We start from the raw sequence: 19,296 nt of genomic DNA, 5'->3' as shown, positions 1-19,296 counted from the left end.
TATGTTGTAGGCAACGTTCTGCTCCGCGTGTATGTACGGTGACACGTTGAAGAGCACTTAACACATTCATGGAGGATTTAATGATTCCGTGCTGTAAACGCGAAGTAGTACGACCTTTAAAGGGATTCCACTGCGTCGTGCGAGAAACGAACTTTCCATTCTTGCCTGATTTTTATTCTCTTCTTTTGAACAAAACCCCCACGCATCTTGTTGTACAACTCCCTCGCGTTATTGTACGCCCGCTTGGTTTTTTTCCTCTCACGTTTCTCAAACGCGATCAACGTCGGATTAAAAGCACGGAATAATTATTACGCGCGAAATGTCAAGAAGGAAAGTTGTCGCGCGTGTTGTGTTCTCTTGTTTCTCGTTGAAAAGAATATACGGTGAATAAGGGGAAAAAAAAATAACGAAATAAATATAAAAAAATTCTTGGCATAGATTATTGACGAAAGAATGAAAGAAATAGTGAAAGAAAGGAGAATGTGATGCAGCGATTGTAATTGCAATGACTGCATAGAAATCAATGAAATTGTGTCAACGATTTGAAAATTCTAAACGATCTATGGACTTACGCATCTTTAAACATAAACAGCGTGACGCATTTGTCCATTTTTTTTCCCAAGGAATTTGGGTTTAATTTTTAAATCAGCCACGCGCGTACTATATACAATCAAACAAAACGTGTTTAACAACAGTTGTATCGTACAATGGTATATCGAACAAAGAGCTTGAGAAATCATCGTCAATGGCAGGTCCATTGTTCGGGCAACGCATTCATCGTATAAAGTGATACGTTTTTTACATGGTATAGCAAGAACGAAACAATAACGAAAGAAAAAGATAGACAGATAGATAGATAGATAGATAGAAAGAGAGAGAGAGAGAAATATTTATTACATGAATCGTACGAATGAAACAATAGAAACTTTGTCTTTCGGGTTAAATCTCTTAACCGAAAACGTCGAAAGCGTCTGGCCGGTAACTTTTACTCGTTCTTACTCCTTATGGCGATACCATTATTTTCCGCGAGAGAAACATCAAGATGGAAATAGGTAGATGGAAAAGAGAGAAAATAAATTTAACTCACGAAAACTTTTCGTATTTTCCTAGCATAGATTTCTTTCGTACCCTTTACACCGAATTCGTTCTTGAGGGATGGTAAGAAAAACGCTGAAGAATAGAAAGAGAGAGGAGGAGGGAGGAGAGAGAAAGAAAATAGGAAAAAAAGAATGGAAAGGAGATGTGGCGAAAGAGAGAAGAGAATGAGAAATGATGTGAATACGTTCGACTTGCGAATACGAAAAATTTCAGAGAACGAAGTCTCTCCAGTAAAATATTTTCATCATTCTTGTCTCATATTATCGGACATGTGAGATTCGTTGAGAGTTTTGATTTTATGTTAGCGTTAAGTCAAAATTCACAGAATTTTAAAGCCGTCAAATTTCTCTTTGTCTTTGTATGTTAGGATACGTTTATATTAATCATAGTTTACACCGTATAGAATACGTCAATAGGACTCACAGAGTACACCATATGTTTCAAATTCAGCGTATACTTCAGACCACATACCACGTGAGCTTTGGAATGTGATATATTACGGCTGGCATTAAGCTCAACGCGTTTCACGTCCTTGTATTACGGTTTACTGAGGTGGAACGGGCCGAGTAATGGGCAAGTACTTCGCCGTGAAGCGATGCGGAAAACGCGCCGTTCTTCCAAACCGCAAAAATACTTATCGGGATTCAGCTGCGACTGATTTACGATCGAGATTATCTTCTTTCGATTATGCACGCCTCCCGATTTTATTTACTCAAACGTGCACGATTGGCGAATAAATAGTGCATGAAAAATATTAAAAATATTATCGAAGTCTTTTGTTTCCCTCGTTAAAACCTGAATTTGAATAAATTTATATTTCCATAATATGCAGTTAATTTGTACGATACAATTTGGACGATTTTTAATAGACACATAGAATCGTCTACGTACGTATTAGTCTATATCAGTCATCCGTCAAAGCCGTTTCGATGGGTGGAATGTGTACGTTCACGTGCTGGAATGTGAGATATTTGGTACGAAATGTAATAGACGAAATTAAATAGTTTGTTTGAAATACTATGAATAATACGACGTCAATGACGACAACGACGATTGTACAACATTAATTAAAAGTAATTACTGCCAATAAATGTTATCGTAATAATACGGAAAATAAATGATCGAAAAAAAGAGGTGATAGATAATGAAGAAAGAAAAAAAAAAAAATAAACGAAGAGAAAGATTCATTCTCGATAAATCCTTTTATTTGCGGATTAAAAGTTACGAGCGATCGTTCGCAGCGAACGAATCGTGCCAATTTGTAAGTTTCATTTTCCTCGATTTTTAGCGATATCGTTCTTTGCAATTTATGTTACGTGAATTTTCGATATAGAAATAAATTCTTTTCGTTTGGAACAAATCCTTAACACCTTCAGGCTGATGTTGTCACCTTATCATTCCAATAATCGGTTGATCCTTGAACGGGTAAGAAAGAAAAGCTTCGAAGAAAAATCATGTGAAGCATCGATCAGCGAGCATAGATAAAGTTCAACTTTTGTAAGTACGTATCTGCGGGTGACATACAAAAAGTGAAGATCAAGATGAAACTTTTCTTAAGTAGTGGGAAAAAATGGAAAGAAAGTAGAGAAATTTGAAAAGAAAGGGACTTATTATAATGAAATCAAAATAGAACTTTCACAGTGAATTTCTCTGTAAAGTACTAGAAGAGAAGGAAAGAAAAGAAAAGAATAGAAAAGAAAAAAGATGAAAATGGTCTGGCTGTAATCGTCTTAAAAGCGTCCAAAGTTCTCTTGGATGATCTTCGGACATTTTTAAAGTATATAAATCATCTAGTATCGCAGCTTCGAAAAGAAAATTTCGAAAAAAAAAAAAGAAAAAAAGAAAAAGAGAGAGAGAAAATTACATCGCAACATAATATCTTCGATAATACATAATTATTATTTTAAACGATACAACCAATTGGGTCCCATTCCAAAAGATATAATTCAGTGTATAATTAAATTTGCAAAATTCCGAAAGAGATTTGTCTTAAATTTAATATCGAATTATTCTTAACTATGACTCTATTTAACTCATAAACTTTGATACGTGTTTCCAAGTATTCGGAATGTACTGCTGCAATGTTAAAAAAGAAATGAAAAAGAATACAAATGAATAAAAATTGCAGTTATTTATATTTTATACGTTTTTTTTTTTTTTCGTTTTCTTTTTCTTATAACAAATATTATATTTTAACAATTTTTATCGTTCGTATACGACATCTGAGCGGATGCACAGTGATATTGCGCACGCATGTACATATATAACGAGGACTTCGGAAGGATATATGTGATCCAGAAAAGAGAGATAGAAATATATATACAGAAAAAAAGAGATAGTGAGAGAAAGAGAGAGATAGCGGGAGGGATAGAGCGATCGTGCGCGCAAGTATAATACAGGAAAATGCATCTTCCCGGTATTGCAGCGAGTTGGATGTATAGCCTTGTTATTCGAACCACGCTCTCTTTATCGATCACATTCCACTTTGTTGCCAGGATTTTTAACAATAAAGGTCTGCCTATACTATCGCAATTTTATGATTAATGCAATGGTAACTTCTTACGAAACACGTTTCGCGAGTAAAAGATCATTTAATGCGTATGATTTTACGTTCAACATTGTTCTGATGCTTACTTCATAAATAATTGTTTAAGAGGAACTTTGATGTCACGATTTTTTTTTTTGTTTTTTAAATGAAAATGTACTATAAGTATCTCGTAGATTGCAACGAAGTGTTGGTAACGTTTTTAGAATGCAAAAAAAAATAAAAATCTTTCTCTCTAGAAAACCGCGATAAAGTAGTCGCCGCAATGCAGCGTACCTTTCGAAGTCAGCAAGCTCGCGGCTTAAAATTCGCATCTCGAATGCCTAAGTTCGTTCTTTTGCTGCTGTTCCGCAAACGGACGCAAACGGAGACCAAAATAGTCACTGATACGTGCGGCAAACGGATCTTTCCATGGTATCTTCGAGTTCGGCGGATACGTTTAATCTTTCTCTCTCTCTCTTTCTTTCTCTTTTTCTCTATTTTTCTCTCAGTTTCGTGTATAAAAGAACCAAGTTGAATTCAGAAATTTTGCGAAGTCACGTACATGCCACATAGAACATTCCTCTCTTTTGTTATCTTTGTTTGGCGCATCGCGTGACTTTAAACTGAAACTCCAAGGAATTATCTTATCTCTGAAGGAATATTTGAAAGATAGATTGAAAAAACAGAAAAGGAAATTACTGATGTTTCCATAGAATTTCTACAGACCAGTAATAGTAATAACGTGAAGAAAGAAAAGGGAAGGAGGGAGAAAGATAGATATATAGTCGCAGGATCATAATCGTTTAATGAACGACCTTCGATACTATTAATGTTACGACTATGTTAATAGGATTTTCGTTAACGGGAAGATCAGAGAAATTCTTGGACCGATCGATAATCGCATAACGAAGTTTAATTAACGCTTATATCCCATTTGCATCGTTTCATGGCGTTACTCGATCGCTATTTCAATATATACGTGTCGTTGTTACGACGATATAATACCTTTCATTGAGGACATTGTGATTTTTTCACATTTTTCTTTTTTCTTTTTTTTTTGTTTTTTTTTTCTTTTTGTTTTTTTTTCTGTTAACTGATCCATCCTATCTTTTCTCTTCGTTTTATCAAACACTTTTGTCCAGATGATCATTTTTTATTTTTCTTTTTTTTTTTCTTTGTCTCCCATCCCATTAACATTTTCTTCGATTTCTTTTTCAGTCTTAATTTCTTCTTCTTCTTCTACTTCTACTTCTTCTTCTTTCTTTTCTTTTCTATGTCTTTCCTATACTTACGTGATCGACCTGCTTCAGATCGTGCGAACAACGTGTTCGTCGATAATCGGTCGATAATGCAGATTAATTAATACGTGCAAGCCGTAACTCGAGCGCCAAGTGCACATTGGTTTTAACGCTCGAGTTAATTACTTCGCTGGAAGAGCTCTTTTTATGAACTCATATTTGAAACGAACGCATGTAACATATCGGCTGTCTTATTCATTCTTCTATGTAAATTATGATATGCGTTTGCGCATTCGTGATGTAAAAGAAGCCGAACGTTCATTCGATCTTGATTGAAATTTGATGGCATCTGGAAGAAAAAATATACTTGTTTTTTCCCCACGATCCTTGAGTTTTGCACTCGTTTCAAACATAAAATACATCGATATTCCAATGGGAATATTTCAGATACAAGAGTGGGAGAGACAGAGAGAGAGAGAATTTTGAATTTTTACTCGATCGAGATAGAATAAGGTAATTTCGCATCTGCATAAAATTGCTATCCTCATGCTAAACTTTAGTGCATATAGATTTCGCGCGAAGTCACAGCCCTCTTGTTCGATTTATGCACATATGTTAGAATTTTCTTCGTAGTTCTCCTTATTGCTCGCGAGTTGTGCATGGAATATATTCGCGTATTGAATCGCATAACACGTGTAGAAACTATCTAAAGAAATCATTTTTAGACAATACGGTTTTTTATGAAACGAAAGTTTAATCAAAATCTCGTTCGTAAGTGAATACCAATTTGTATTTATATGTATATTGGTACATCGCGTTTATAGTAACGTTTAATAACGCACCTGAGACTGCTCTTGAACAGTAAAAAAAAGGGAGTAAGGGAAAACGAGCACTATCTGAACTGTACCGATACTCGTTAAAATCGGTCGAGTGCTTTTCACGATAATTGCTTTTAAGAACGCCCAACCAGATGCGATCACCTGTTGTAGGTATATACGTATAGGTAGATGTACTAGATGTAAAATGCAGACGATACACGTGATGGACGTACATATAAATATTTGATGAAATAGATTTCGTACTCTAGCTCAACGAGAAAATGTTGTGAACTAATTCTCACAAACTCGAATGACACGAATAAGGTAATCGTACGGAGTTGACTACCATTATGTCGTTTGTAAAAGGGAGATTGGAAAGTGGATGTAATCAAGGAGCTGAAGAAGAGCGACGTCCCATTCGAGAGAAGTGAGATCGACCCCTTTTGGACGTTCTTTCTTTCATTTATATCTTTTCTCTTATTCGAAAGTAGTTCGAGCAAGTCGAAAATTTCTATCCCGGTTTTTGTTCCAAAGACAAAAGAGATTAGACTTTTGTCTTCGAAGAAGATGAATCTTCATTATTTTCGTACGAGCACATTACCATTGACAAGTTTTGAAAATTATATATAACATTTGGACGATTGTAATAATCGATCGAAAAAAATATGGCATTATGCGAATTTGATGAGAAAATCATCGTAGTCGAAAAGAGTCTTTCTTCGTCGTTACTTTTCGATTACTCTCCTTTACAATAAATCATCAGATGATCGAGTAACTTTTAATCTCTGTTTATAAATTATCTTACGAGTCAGCTATTGAATAGTACTTACTTTATTTCAATTACTTTTTCAGTGTCGTTTATTATAAAGATTTATCCTTAATTCGATCTTCGAAAGCGTCTAAGCAATTATCATTTATTAAAGTCAAGAGACATTCATAGAGTTGATTCGTGCAAAGGAGAGAAAGGGTTTAAGTGGACGAGACACTTGAAAAATATAAGTCACGAGTAATCCAGTACTTTCTCTCTCTCTCTCTCTCTCTCTCTCTCTCTCTCTCTCTCTCTCTCTCTCTCTCTCTCTGTTCTACATGCAAAAGTCATCCGATAAAATTGTGGAAGGTACTCGAAAGCGAGCTCGGTACTTCGATAAATCAAGACTTTATCGTCGTTGTTGAAGTTTCATGAATTTAAGTCTATACTACTTACACGATAAAAGAAAGAGAGAGGAAGAAAGTAAGCCGAAGTAAGGTATTAAACGGAATTCTTAATATAAATCGATCCAATACAATTTTCCTTGCGTGTACTCATAGTAAATAAGATCCACATATATAACCGCAATATTCTTTCGTAAAACAATATAGCATTATCTGTGATCTTACTTTCTCTCTCTCTCTCTCTCTCTCTCTCTCTCTCTCTCTCTCTCTCTATCTCTATCTCTATCTCTATCTCTATCTCTCTTTCCTTCTTATGCACGTCCGCGCACGAGAGCGCTCTTTCTGCATCATCTTTACATTTATTTACCGCAAAACACGAGGAGCTCTGAGTTATAAAATTGAAACTCGAGGTTGCTTCGTGTTCAGTAATTCGATCAACCCTTTTTACCTTACGTAATATCCGCCCTTATAACATCGAGCGTAATACTTTGAAGAAGGTAATACGGCCCAGCCGAACCGATGCTAGATAATCCAACAGGATTATCCGCCGTTGAAAAGTCTATCAGAGATAGAGCTGTAAGGATCCTTATTCCCGTATAGTACTCTTCTTCTATCTCAGAGATGTTAGTTTCGATAGAAAGGCGAACCACGTACGTTTTTCTTTCAACCATAGCATCGTGTCTCAATGGATCGTTCGAAGGATCTTTCTAGAAAAGTCTTACTCTGACGTATCCTTGTTCTATCAAACGGATTAATTCGAAGAAACGAAATTCTATGTCGAAACTAGAAAATTACTTTTTCCCCGGCGATTAAAGAAACTTTTGGAAAAAATCATTAAAATGGATTGCGGACTATGAGAAAAACGTGATAAAGAGTTTATAGCGGTTAATATATAGCCCCTTAGGATGGCAACCACAAAGGTAATTTTCGATTGAAATACGAGTCACGTAGGAAAAGAATTCAAGGTTTGCCGTCTTCAAACTCGCTTAGCTTTTCAAATGTAAAAGCCTTAAAGGGTTCGAACTTTTGGAACTCCATTGTGCTTCTCTCGTTCACATTTCGTACGAGCTTATCGAACATTTTCTACATACTTACGTAGCATATACCTTCCTTATTCCTCTTCATCTTTCTTCTTATCGATCGATCAACGAAATATGACAATGCGTAGAGGAAATCAAATCGCGATCGTCTTTGGAATTTATGAAAGAGACGAGGATGGTGAACGATTCTTATTCGATCATATAATTCCTTAAAAGGAATTCCCGTGGCCATGGGAATTCGCATTTCTATTTCGCTCGATCAATTAGTAACCGCATGCGTGTCGTTCCGCCGTGCCATTAATTGAAGTTGCGTGGGCGACGTGCTCCTTCAAATCGTCCTCATTTTGCTCTCGACAGCCCATACGTCACGCTTATATATGTAAAAGGTACATAGTTGGAAAGGGTTGGTAGCTTTCGAGAAAATAGATAAAAAAGAACAAAAAAAAATGAGAAAACATTGGCATCATTTAATTATTCGTAAATCGATCGTGTTCTCATTAATATAGTTATGTTATATATATATATATATATATATATATATATATATATATATATATAATATAGATATAGTTCAATCAATTAATTAGGTTAAACGGAAATATCTACAGGCGTAATTAAAATACCTATCGATATGAAAATTATTCCAATTATTAAAGAAATCAATCTTTATATCGTTGTATCTCGTATCGGAAATAGGAAAAAAGAAAAAAGAAGAAATCAAGTACAACGACTCACTTTTCCATTGGATAAAAAATTGTCTAGAGAAAATGCGAACATTTCGAATTTATTTCCTTCCTTTGGTGGTTCAAACAGAACGGTGTTACTGGTCCACCTCGATAACGATAGAAGAGCTCGTCGCGAAAAATGTTTTATCTTCTTTTGAAGAGACACGGACGATTAATCGAGCTGCCATAGAAAAATGACACTTCGATTCAGCGACGCGAATTTTTACGACGTGGGCGAGAAAACGTCTTGTTAGGTTTTATGTTCCATGAAAGGACAAAACGTTTTCCCTTTTTTTTCTTTCTTCTTTTTTTTTGTCTTAAAATGAAAGATATTTATAGAATACGTAAAACGTATCATCCTTCTGAAGCATCCAGAAAAAGATATAAACCAGCATTCTTTTCTGTTTTCTTCTCTCTCTCTCTCTCTCTCTCTCTCTCTCTCTCTCTGTTTCTCTTTCTTCTTACTTACATCCACGTAATTGTGCGGCAAGAATGTTTATAGCCCGACTAAAGGGCACTTTTTTCTTGCGAAAATAGTTGAAAAATATTGTGACCTTGAATGAACAGCCCCATTCATTTCGTAGAATTCGTCGCAAGGATATCTTTTATCAACCATATTTCGTCCTTCTTTCTGTCTATCTTTTGTTGTTCTCATTTTCTTTTTTTAATGATATGACAATCTAAATCGTCTCATTTCATCGCTAATTTCATCGTAAAATCTTTACGTTTGACATTTGATATAATAGTATCTTCGTTTATTACATCATCATCAAGAAATAGCTACGATTAATAAGACCGACACGCGAAAGCCCTCGCTATTCGGGAAGTTATAGAACGTGTGACGTGAACTATTTCGAGAATGAGCACGAGCGTCTCGTGCTCGTAAATCATCCCCTTCGATATAACCGTAACTCCTTAGACCTTGTTTCCTTATCCTTCTTTCTAGTATCGTGTCACATCTTTGTAACGTTAAAAAAAAAAAAAATTTTTTTTTATTAAACTTAAGATACAATAAACAATTTTTCAACGTACAAAGTTTTCAACAACGCTCGACGAACCGTAAATTGGTCGAGTGTTAATTTGAAGATTTTTCTTTTCTTTTTATTTTTTTAAATATCTCTCTTTTATCTATAAAAATATTATAAATATTTATATCTATATCAGGAATATATGTCTTAATTGATCATAATCACGAGCCCCCCGTTTTTTTTCATTATTACGTGCTCGTATCTACGACTAAACGTTAACGATACGAAATAATAATTATCTCAATTATGGACCACGTTATAGAAGTGAATCGTTACTCTCGTTAAAGGACGCCACGTTTGAAATAACAGGCATATTCTCTGAAGTTCGGGTTCGTTATATCCCTCATTGATGTTTCGTCGTTCGACTTGTTGAGCACGGTGTATAGTATACGCTTGAACTAAATAGTGAACGTCTGGCAAATTTACGTCGTTTTTAATATTGTATTTTTAATTATATCGTATATAATTGTACAATGAGTTGAAAAAAAGAAAAAGAAGGAGAGAGAGAGAGAGAGAGAATGAGAGAAAGAATGAGTTTATTATATTAATACGAATATGATATTCATCTGATGCAGAAATTATTCAAAGTTTATCAATCGAATTCTCTGCATTTAGCTGTATATCAATTAATAGATTCAAACAATAGCTTTTCAGCGCTCGCGTGAGTTATCTCGCCATAATATGAAACGAATTCCGATAATATCGTAAGTTTCATCCTTTATGAATGGGATCCATTCTTTTTTCAAAATGGCTTTATCAGTACAATGATATATATCGTACTTTTTGAAACCGAGAGATATACAAACAGTGTTAAGGATTCAATATATGAAAGTTTTGAGCCCATTGAACGTACATTGAAATCGAAAATGGATAATGGAACGTTGGTAAGATCCACTTTTCTTAACCGATGTTTGTCGTCGATAACATTTTCTTATAGAAATCGAGAGAAAAATACGAGAGGAAGGAACGATGGAAAGATTCTGTGGGATGTCGTCTCCCCTTTTAGAAATTTAATCAGTGAAACTTGGTTGAAATTTTCGAGAGCCTTATAATCTTGAAACGAGAGCGAAAAAGAAAGAGAGAGAGAGAAAGAGAGAAAAAATAAAGGGAAGTCTTTCTATGTGCTATACGATCAACCCCCAAGGAAGTCAGAAGCATCTTCGAGGGTTACCTACCACTTTTCCATCATGGAAAATTTAATTGGTAAAGCCTTTGACAAAAGTAAGATTTCAAGTGTAATGGTGTAGTATGGTATATGGTACTATCTTTTCCCTTTGACTTATTTTCTCTCTCTCTCTCTCTCTCTCTCTCTCTCTCTCTCTCTTTCTCTTTCTTTGCCACGTGGGCGTCTCCTTTAACGAAGATTACAAGCGTGTCTGTGAAATACTTACGCGCTCTTTTTAATTATACGAAGGAAGAAGGACAAACAGGCACACTTTAGAGTCTTAATCAACGTTGAAACACGATCCGATCTTTCCGAGTTTAAATAAATCCTCGCAACCGCTTATCTCGTTTATTATAACACACACAGCTTGTAGGGCTGTTACGGAATTTTAATTAATCCGAGCCTTTACGAATTTTACTTTACAAACGACGAAGAAGTTAATAAATTCAGCGTTATTACTTTCCGAATATAAATGAAGAAGAAAATGGATAGCTGCTTTATTAAAGAGGAAATAGAAACAATATATACATATATACAATATATATATATATACACGTATAAATATATTATTAGCATGATCGAACTCCTTGTTAAAATTCAGTGAACAGATGTTCTTACTTTTTCTTTTATAATTTAATTGTTTTAAGTTCGTTTAAGAAACGTGTATTTAAGTTGGTAGAAAATGAAAAACGTTTAGGGAGAAAAACGTTACATTAACTGGAAAAGGAGGAAGAAGAGAGAGAGAGAGAGAGAGAGAGAGAAAGAGAAGACATAGAACGAAAATATGAGTTCACAGAGAGTAAGGCGAAGAGTTGCCCTCGTAGAAGGCGGGAAGCAACCGAGGCGAATAAATAGTTTATCATAAATCACATGCTTTCGTATCACGTGCCGGATGGGCCTTGATACATTTTTCGAAGCACGAGTGCGTCGTTAGGATGAGTTCTTAGATGGCTGAAAGCAGAATGAACAAGGGACGCAGTATAAGGGATGTGAAAGCAACATCACTTTGTATGGTCCAAAATATCCTCTTCGTTCCAAGTCATGTAAAATCTTTCAAGTTTTTACCTTTTATCCCGTCGTCCTTTCTATGGACAAATTTTGACTAATAATGATACAATACGAACGTAATTAAAGGAAAAAGAAATAAATAATCGTTTGTGAATACTATAAATTGTAAACGTATTGTTAATGAATCTTTATTTTATCACATTTATTGAATCTAAAAAAAAAAAAAAAAAAAAAAAACAAACAAACAAAAATAAAAATAGAAAATAAAAAGAAATAAACGAAAGGAAAACAAGACAAAATAAAAGAGACGATTAAAACGAAATCGATTTGACATTAATCGGCTTTCAGGATTCGGAGCTTTGCATTTCCCTCGGATTGAGCCTTCAATATCTGAGGGTATCGGTGGTTTGTTGGTTAGCTGCGATGTGCCATCATCTCTATGCCACAGTGGCCTCAATACCTCGTCGTGACGATCCTCCTACGTATCTCAAATATAGCGTCTTCGCCTGGGGTGCACCCCTTGTCACTCTTGCCGTTGCTACCCTTGTACAGAGTCGAGAGAGCAATGATTTCTGGAACGTTGTGGATCTGACGCCGTTCAACTGCTGGTAAGAAAACTGCTCCCTGTTAGAAAGATTTACCTGTGAATCCAAAGTAATTCGATATTCTTCTCTTGCTACGCGACTTTAGACACGAAAAAAGTGAGAAAATCATGGAAGAACGTATCGCGATTTTTCTCTTCTTTTTCTCCCCCACGAGGGTATTCTTTTCATCCTTTTATTCGTCTTTTTATCAACGAGTCTGAGGTTCCATAAAGATCTTTAGATCATTTTACCACTTCTTCTTCCTCATCACCACTCAACGTCCTTTTCTTTCTTTTTCTCTTGTAACGGAGATGGAAGACACGAAAGGGCGATAAGGATCGATTTCGGAGTACCGAAGGGCTGACCGAAAAAGAAAAAAAAAGGAATATTATATGGGAGTTCTTATCTCGAGAAAAGAAGAACATTAGAGTGAAACTCGATACGTCTTTCGGATCATATTCGGTTAAATAAGTACGGTTAAAATAAAAGGAAAAGAAAAAGAAAAAAAATTCTTTTTTGTTTAACCTTATTTCGAAAGGAAGCGAAAAAAATGCCAGGCCGACCAATTTATTTCTCTTCTACTGCGCGATTCTTGGTAGAACACGTAGGTAACGTAGTAGAAGTAGTAGCAGTGATAGTAGTAGTAATAGTAGTAGTAGAGGGAAAAAACAGGTCAGACATAAGAAGAGTTGGGCAAGACAGAGTGAAAATACGAGTTCTACGGACCGACCACAATCGTATTTAATTTCTACCATTCGTTGCAAGAGGTGAGACGTTGTTGTCGTCTACTTCGTACCCTTTTCTTCCTTTCACCCATTTCATGTTTTTTCTTTCGTCTCAGCTCATTCGATAGGCATAGTCGGCATAGTCGGCATAGTCGAACGTAAATAATTTCTAAGGTACGAACATAAGTCGCGTTAAATCTTTGCCATAAAAAAAACGATTCAATTAATATACATATAAAAGTCATGTTCCTTTTCTCTCTTCTTTGTTTTTTTTTCTTTTTCTTTTTTTTTTTTTTTTTCTTTTTGTTTCTATTTTCATATTCAGGTTTCTTGGAACGAACGCAACGGTCTACGCCTACGGATTGCCAATCGTCCTGCTTCTCATGGCCTCCGGATATTACCTCGTGAAAGCCGCGATCGTATCGAGGTATTGAAAGCTTCGTGAGAGACCAAGCGAGAGCTTGTAACTTGTTCGCTAGTAACTCCTAGAACAGGATCAATATTAATCGATATCTAACACGCGCAGGTATACGTGTAGCATGCAATTGGAAATCAAGCAACGCGAGAAAATGAAGAGAAGGCGCACGTTACAACTGATGCTTTTCCTGAAGGTCTGCATGGTAATTGGTTTCGTGGCAGCTTGCGGTGTAGCTTCGAGGGTATGGAAGATGCCTTTTCTATGGGCTGTCTTTTGCACGGGTCATTCGCTTCAGGTAAACTTCTATCAGAATCTTAAAATAACAATCATTTATTTTTCTTTCCCTTTGTCTCATCTATCTTCCAACTTGTCTTCTTCTTTTTATTATTATCTGGAATCTCTTTGCTCAAAGTTATTCTTTTATCTTTTAACTACGCATTCTCTACTCTTCATCATTTATAGAAACGAAAAGAACAGAAAGTAGAACGTATCGCCCGCAGTTATATTCACGCATACCAACGAACTCACTTCGGACAATCCCTTTGAAGGGATTTGAACAAGTTATGAGTATTAGTATCAGAGAATGACGATCTCATAGCACGTTCCTTTTTTTTTCTTCTTCTTCTTTTTCTCTTATTCTTTACTTTATTAAATCGCCTGAAATTTTTTTTCTTTTTGTTTTATTCGAGTTCTCACATTCGTAAGAATACATTCGATTATAACTTATCGATTCCTCGACAAAAATTGAACCGTTCTATAGTAGTATTTGAAAAAAGTTTAAAAGTACAATCGACTATTCGACAAAAGATAAACTAAAACTCGGCCGTAAGAGAAGGTCCAGAATTCTTTTTCTTCTTTTTCTTTGAAAAGTTTCCTCGAATGACTTTTTATACATTGATGTTCGATATCTCGCGGCTAAGAAAATCACGAATAAGTTTTCAGCATCGATTTCTTCGCGGGGAAAAAAAAAACTTCGTCCTCGTCATTCGATCTAACGTGCTTACAGAAAAAAAAAAAAAATACAATTTTGGAAATACTTGACGATATAAATAAAATCGATGTTGACGTACAATTCTTTTTCAAATTTCACTCCCGCATATTTTCTACATTCTCGCTTCTCTCTTTCTCTCTCTCTTTTTTTTTCCCATGAAACTATTTATTTTTCTATTTCGTCGCTCTACTAATTCATCCTTTTCAGGGTCTCTCCGTGGCACTGTCGGTCGCATGCAATTGCAGAGTGCTCAAAGTCTACGCGAGAAAATCGCATCCTCAACCGCAGCAGGTAAAACGAGCTTTTTCTCGATGAATATTCTTCGTTGTTTCTGCTAACGACGGAACATGTTCGATTGAATTTTTTTCGTGTTAAAGTGTGATGAAATTTTTTTTTGGGGGAAGGGTAGAGGCTGGGGGAGAGGGGATAGGGATGAAAAAAAATATATTAAGGCAAAAAAATATTTTCATTTTCTGTCGCCTTTTGAAAAAGTTTTATGAACGGAAAAAAGATCGAGGATTTTATATTTTTCGTGAAAGTGTTATGTTATATATATATATATATATATATATATATATATATATATATATATGTATACATATATATAACGTATATAACCATTTTCTTGTCTCCCCGGCTGACAAAAGAATCTTTAAATTTACAGATCACCAAGTCGAGTAGTAGCATGCAGCTGCTCGCACCTGCACCTGATCCAGTCTAGATCGAATTCCTCTGTAGGTTTCAATCTAGACGGTCTCATTTTAACAACGGATGGAAGAGAGAGAAATAGAGAGAGAGTGAGAAAGAGAGTGTGTGTGAGAGAGAGAGAGAGAGAGGGGGGGGAGAGATAGTATCGAGTGAACATACCTTGTGAGAAGGAAGGAGGAAAGGAAGTTACGGAGATAGATCGTGTCGTCCACGCATCGTCGCTATTTTTACATCAAGATTAGTTCACAGTTCACTTACGAGTTCGTTACCCTGACCTTCCACGTATCGATGATTTAACTAACAAAAAGAGATACGGAGAAATATTATAGGCCAGAATATCAACAATTGTTTCTAACGAAAGATCGTTAAAAATGGTCTGTCTGTTTTATCATGTTTAATACTTTTTTCAGATCACAACATCCAATTGAAGAGTATGGAACAAAACGCAAAAGCTTCTTACAGATTTCTTGCGTTTCTTACAGGTATTTTCAAAATGGACATTAGAAGAAACGTAGAAATAAATTATTAGCGTTTTCAACGAAATCGCACATTTTTGTACAATTTAACGCGAGTGAGAATGATAGATAGATCAATCCTTTAGGCTGAAGAACATATCATCGTTTGAATATCGACGTAAGTTTGAATATTTTCTTTTTCTTTTTTTTTTTTCTTCCTCTCACCTTTATACAACCAAGAATCGCTGGAAGCTCGTATATGTGCGTATCACCAAGAAGAAAAATATATTAAATGCTGATCGATCAACATTGAATGACACAAGTATCGAGTTATGTATTGAATGATCCACAGGCTGCTATCCTGCGATTCCTTGGTGGCCGATCTTGCGGTCGACATTCTGTTTGTGGGAGATGCAATTAACATTCTCTGCAGCGAGAAATCTACCCAAGATCGCATTAATACGTAACAACAGCTACAGCAACAACAACAACCAATATTAATAATAATAATATTACTATTATTACTACTACAACTACTACTACTACAACTACTACTATTACTACTACTACTAATAATAATAATAATAATAATAATAATAATCACGCACGCGCGTAGTCTTATAATCACATATAATCCACATATACATACATACATACGGAATAAATATTTTGAAATCTTTTCAATGTACCTGGATCATTGAAATTGATTCCTTTAACTGATGAAAACGGCCTCTGTGGAAAATACAAATTAGAAATAAAAATAGAAAATAAAGAAGGAGAAGGAAGATAAAGAAATGGAAAAAGAAACGATAACATCACCTGCTACGTTCTTCCCGACAAAAACAAGAAGAGCCAATGACGAGCTCTCTAGCTCGTCGGGGAGAGGTCGAAGGCTTAGTGCCTTTCGAACGAGTCGACTATCCGTGTCATCTCCCTTCGTCCCGTGACCATCCTGACGTTTAATTATCGGAAACGACCACCGCGCACCGACGAGGCGACGCAACGAAGTGCATCCATTTCACTTGGTCCACTTTGTTGCACCGCCGACTCGCGATAGTTTGACGGTATAGCATCTCTTCGTTTTCTTTAATAAGTCGTTTCTTTTTCTTTCACAGTTTATATTTAATATTCTGTTTGCGTATACGCTGAAGATTTGTTTTCGAAAAAAAGAAATTATTGTTAAGTTAATAGCGTAAATATAAATTTAAGTTAAATTAGGTTAGTTACGATTGACTGCAACAATTGGATAATTAGATAATTTGATTATTGATCGTAAAGTTAACGCGTTAACGAAAGAAGAAAGAACGTAACCAAGAGCTCGCCAATTGATCTTCGCTTTGTTGATGCCAGGAAGTCTGGAGCCACCAAACCTCGAACCGTCTCGCTGATACACAAACTACTTTTCCCCATATTCTAAAGCGAGAAAAATAATATACATATCTACATATATATATATATATATATATATGTACAATGAATGATGATAGATTTTAGACAATTTTTGTTTTTATAAATATTCCTCGTGTACGATTTAAATATCGATTTGCTTCAAGAATATTACGATTACACCCCTTTATAAGTATAAATGAAATCAACATACGTGATAGCACATTCTAAAACTTCTCGTGTCACTTTCAGAGCCGATTAATAACGGAGCCGGTTGAACCAAGAGTGAAAATCACTTCGTTGCTTGACTTAGTGAGAGATTAATTTCGAACGTACCGTGTATCGTTCGAGCGTGAATTAAAACCTATTTACCGCGTGTTTATAAGGGCTGATAACGTACCATAGATAGCTTAAATGGGGACACCAGGAAATATGATTGAAATCATGTTTGTACGCTAAATATATGCGTGATCGAGGACGTAAAGACGATAAATGGATAAAATATAGTATTACTCTCGATCATTTGTTAAATAAATCCCAAACATTAATTAAAAGAAACGAGAATCCGTAAAAACTAATTACACCATAAAAGAGGATTTTACGTTTTATGTCATTTTAATTGCATCGCTAGTTAATTACCGACCATTAATATATCACTGATAAATCATATCCGATTTTATTTTATTCATTTAAACTTTCATTTCTGTTTTTTTTTCATTTTGATATTTTAAAAACAATTTACATTTAAAATAGCTAATACTTACGATTATTCGTTTATCACAGCGTAAAAACAATGACAAGCTTGCGATGCAGGTAAGTCGTGCGACATTTTCAATAGTATATACAATGATATAATAGATTACTTTCAGTTTCACTTATCGTTTAATTCTTTTTCCTAATGATGATAAGGTATATCGATGAATATACCTCCATTTATTTGTCAAATTCATCGATGATTATACGTTTTTCTTATATTTTCCTTCGTTTTATCTCTTCTACTAATGTCCTTTGTTTCTGGAAGAAAGAAAAAAACAGCAGATAGTTTTTGTACCAAGAAACGGATTAGAGAGTCAAATTGTAGAATTTTAGAATTTCGTATTTACTCATTTATTAAAAATAAAAAGATATAATTTAGTTTATTCAGCGATATCGGAAAGAACTTCATAATTTCATTAATTATGGAAAGTTCGGAATTAATATTTTTAATCAGCTAGATTTGCTTGTTGTAACCAATTTAAATATTCCCGAGTACAGTACAAAAATATTTGATTAGTTTTCGAAACTAAAATTCACCATTGAGCGACTCAGATTCAAGTGTTGCAAAAGTTCAATTGTTGCAATTTAAAAGAATGCGGTTGACGATGTTTAATTCCAGGAATAAGTTTTATAGGGCAATAAATATATAATGGCTCAAGTAATTAATCGAATTTCTATCCTTTTTTTTTTTTATCATCAGAATTATTAACTACTAATAATGCAAAAGTTAAATTAAACAAAGCTTTCGTGCAAAGAACTCTGAAATCAAACAAGCGGTGCATTAACAATAAGCAAATACGCCTTAGGTTACATGACTATATATATGTTTTCGTACAATATCAATATTTTTTTATCGTAAGATACAATTCGCTACAGACAGATATATTTACTTTTAAAAAATGATCATTTCGAGCTTCACATATATTTGAAAAAAAAAAGAAAAATAAATAAATAAATAAAATAAATAAACAAATTTTTTAAATATTTTCACGTCAAGATGAAATGATGTTACCACATGAGCATAGAATAAGATCAGCAAATACAGCTACATCCATCTAACGGCATATCTGTAACTTTTATCTACAATCGTTGGTACACCGTTAGATGGCCATACCATTGCATGTCAAGTACAGAATGACTTAATTGTGTACTTAACATAAATTGATATGAATTGATATGAATTGACATGAATAACGTAACTGCTTATTAAAATTCCATGAAATTTCAATTTTTTTTTTTTCTATTTCTGTTTACATATATCTCCTTCTCTCTATTTATTATTATTATTTTTTTTTCTTTTTTTCAAACGATCCCAATACATATGTAATGAGCACTTTACTGTACAATTTTTTGTATTATCTTATATAGCTTCTCTTCGCGCGCATAAGTACATTAGTAATCAAACCGAATATTAATTCCTTTTATCATCAATAATAAATTTCTTAATGATAGTATTACAATTAACTGTTCGCGC

General features: G+C 34.7%; 1 protein-coding gene across 5 annotated transcripts in view; it reads left to right on the top strand.

The window, feature by feature from the left end:
* Positions 1–19,094, top strand: part of LOC124949917 (latrophilin-like protein LAT-2) — a 44,145-nt gene extending 25,051 nt beyond the window's left edge. Inside the window, exons 4-9 of one of the 5 annotated variants that reach the window (XR_007101202.1) lie at positions 12,148–12,407; positions 13,434–13,535; positions 13,635–13,821; positions 14,725–14,808; positions 15,182–15,858; positions 17,319–19,094. Coding sequence is in view for 1 of the 5 variants with exons in the window: in XM_047495797.1 (XP_047351753.1) it covers positions 12,148–12,407; positions 13,434–13,535; positions 13,635–13,821; positions 14,725–14,808; positions 15,182–15,238 (690 nt within the window). In the remaining 4 variants the exon portion in view is untranslated. Of the gene's footprint in view, positions 1–12,147; positions 12,408–13,433; positions 13,536–13,634; positions 13,822–14,724; positions 14,809–15,181; positions 16,360–17,318 lie in introns of those variants that run through there. The other 4 variants (XR_007101200.1, XR_007101201.1, XR_007101199.1 and 1 more) reach the window with 4 other exon arrangements.
* The last annotated feature ends 202 nt before the right edge of the window (positions 19,095–19,296 follow it).

The sequence above is a fragment of the Vespa velutina genome, chromosome 6 (genome assembly GCF_912470025.1).
Source record: "Vespa velutina chromosome 6, iVesVel2.1, whole genome shotgun sequence".
Classification (NCBI taxonomy): Eukaryota; Metazoa; Arthropoda; class Insecta; order Hymenoptera; family Vespidae; genus Vespa; species Vespa velutina.
The sequence above is the reverse complement of the archived record's forward strand: the minus strand, read 5'-3'. Positions and strand labels throughout refer to the sequence as shown.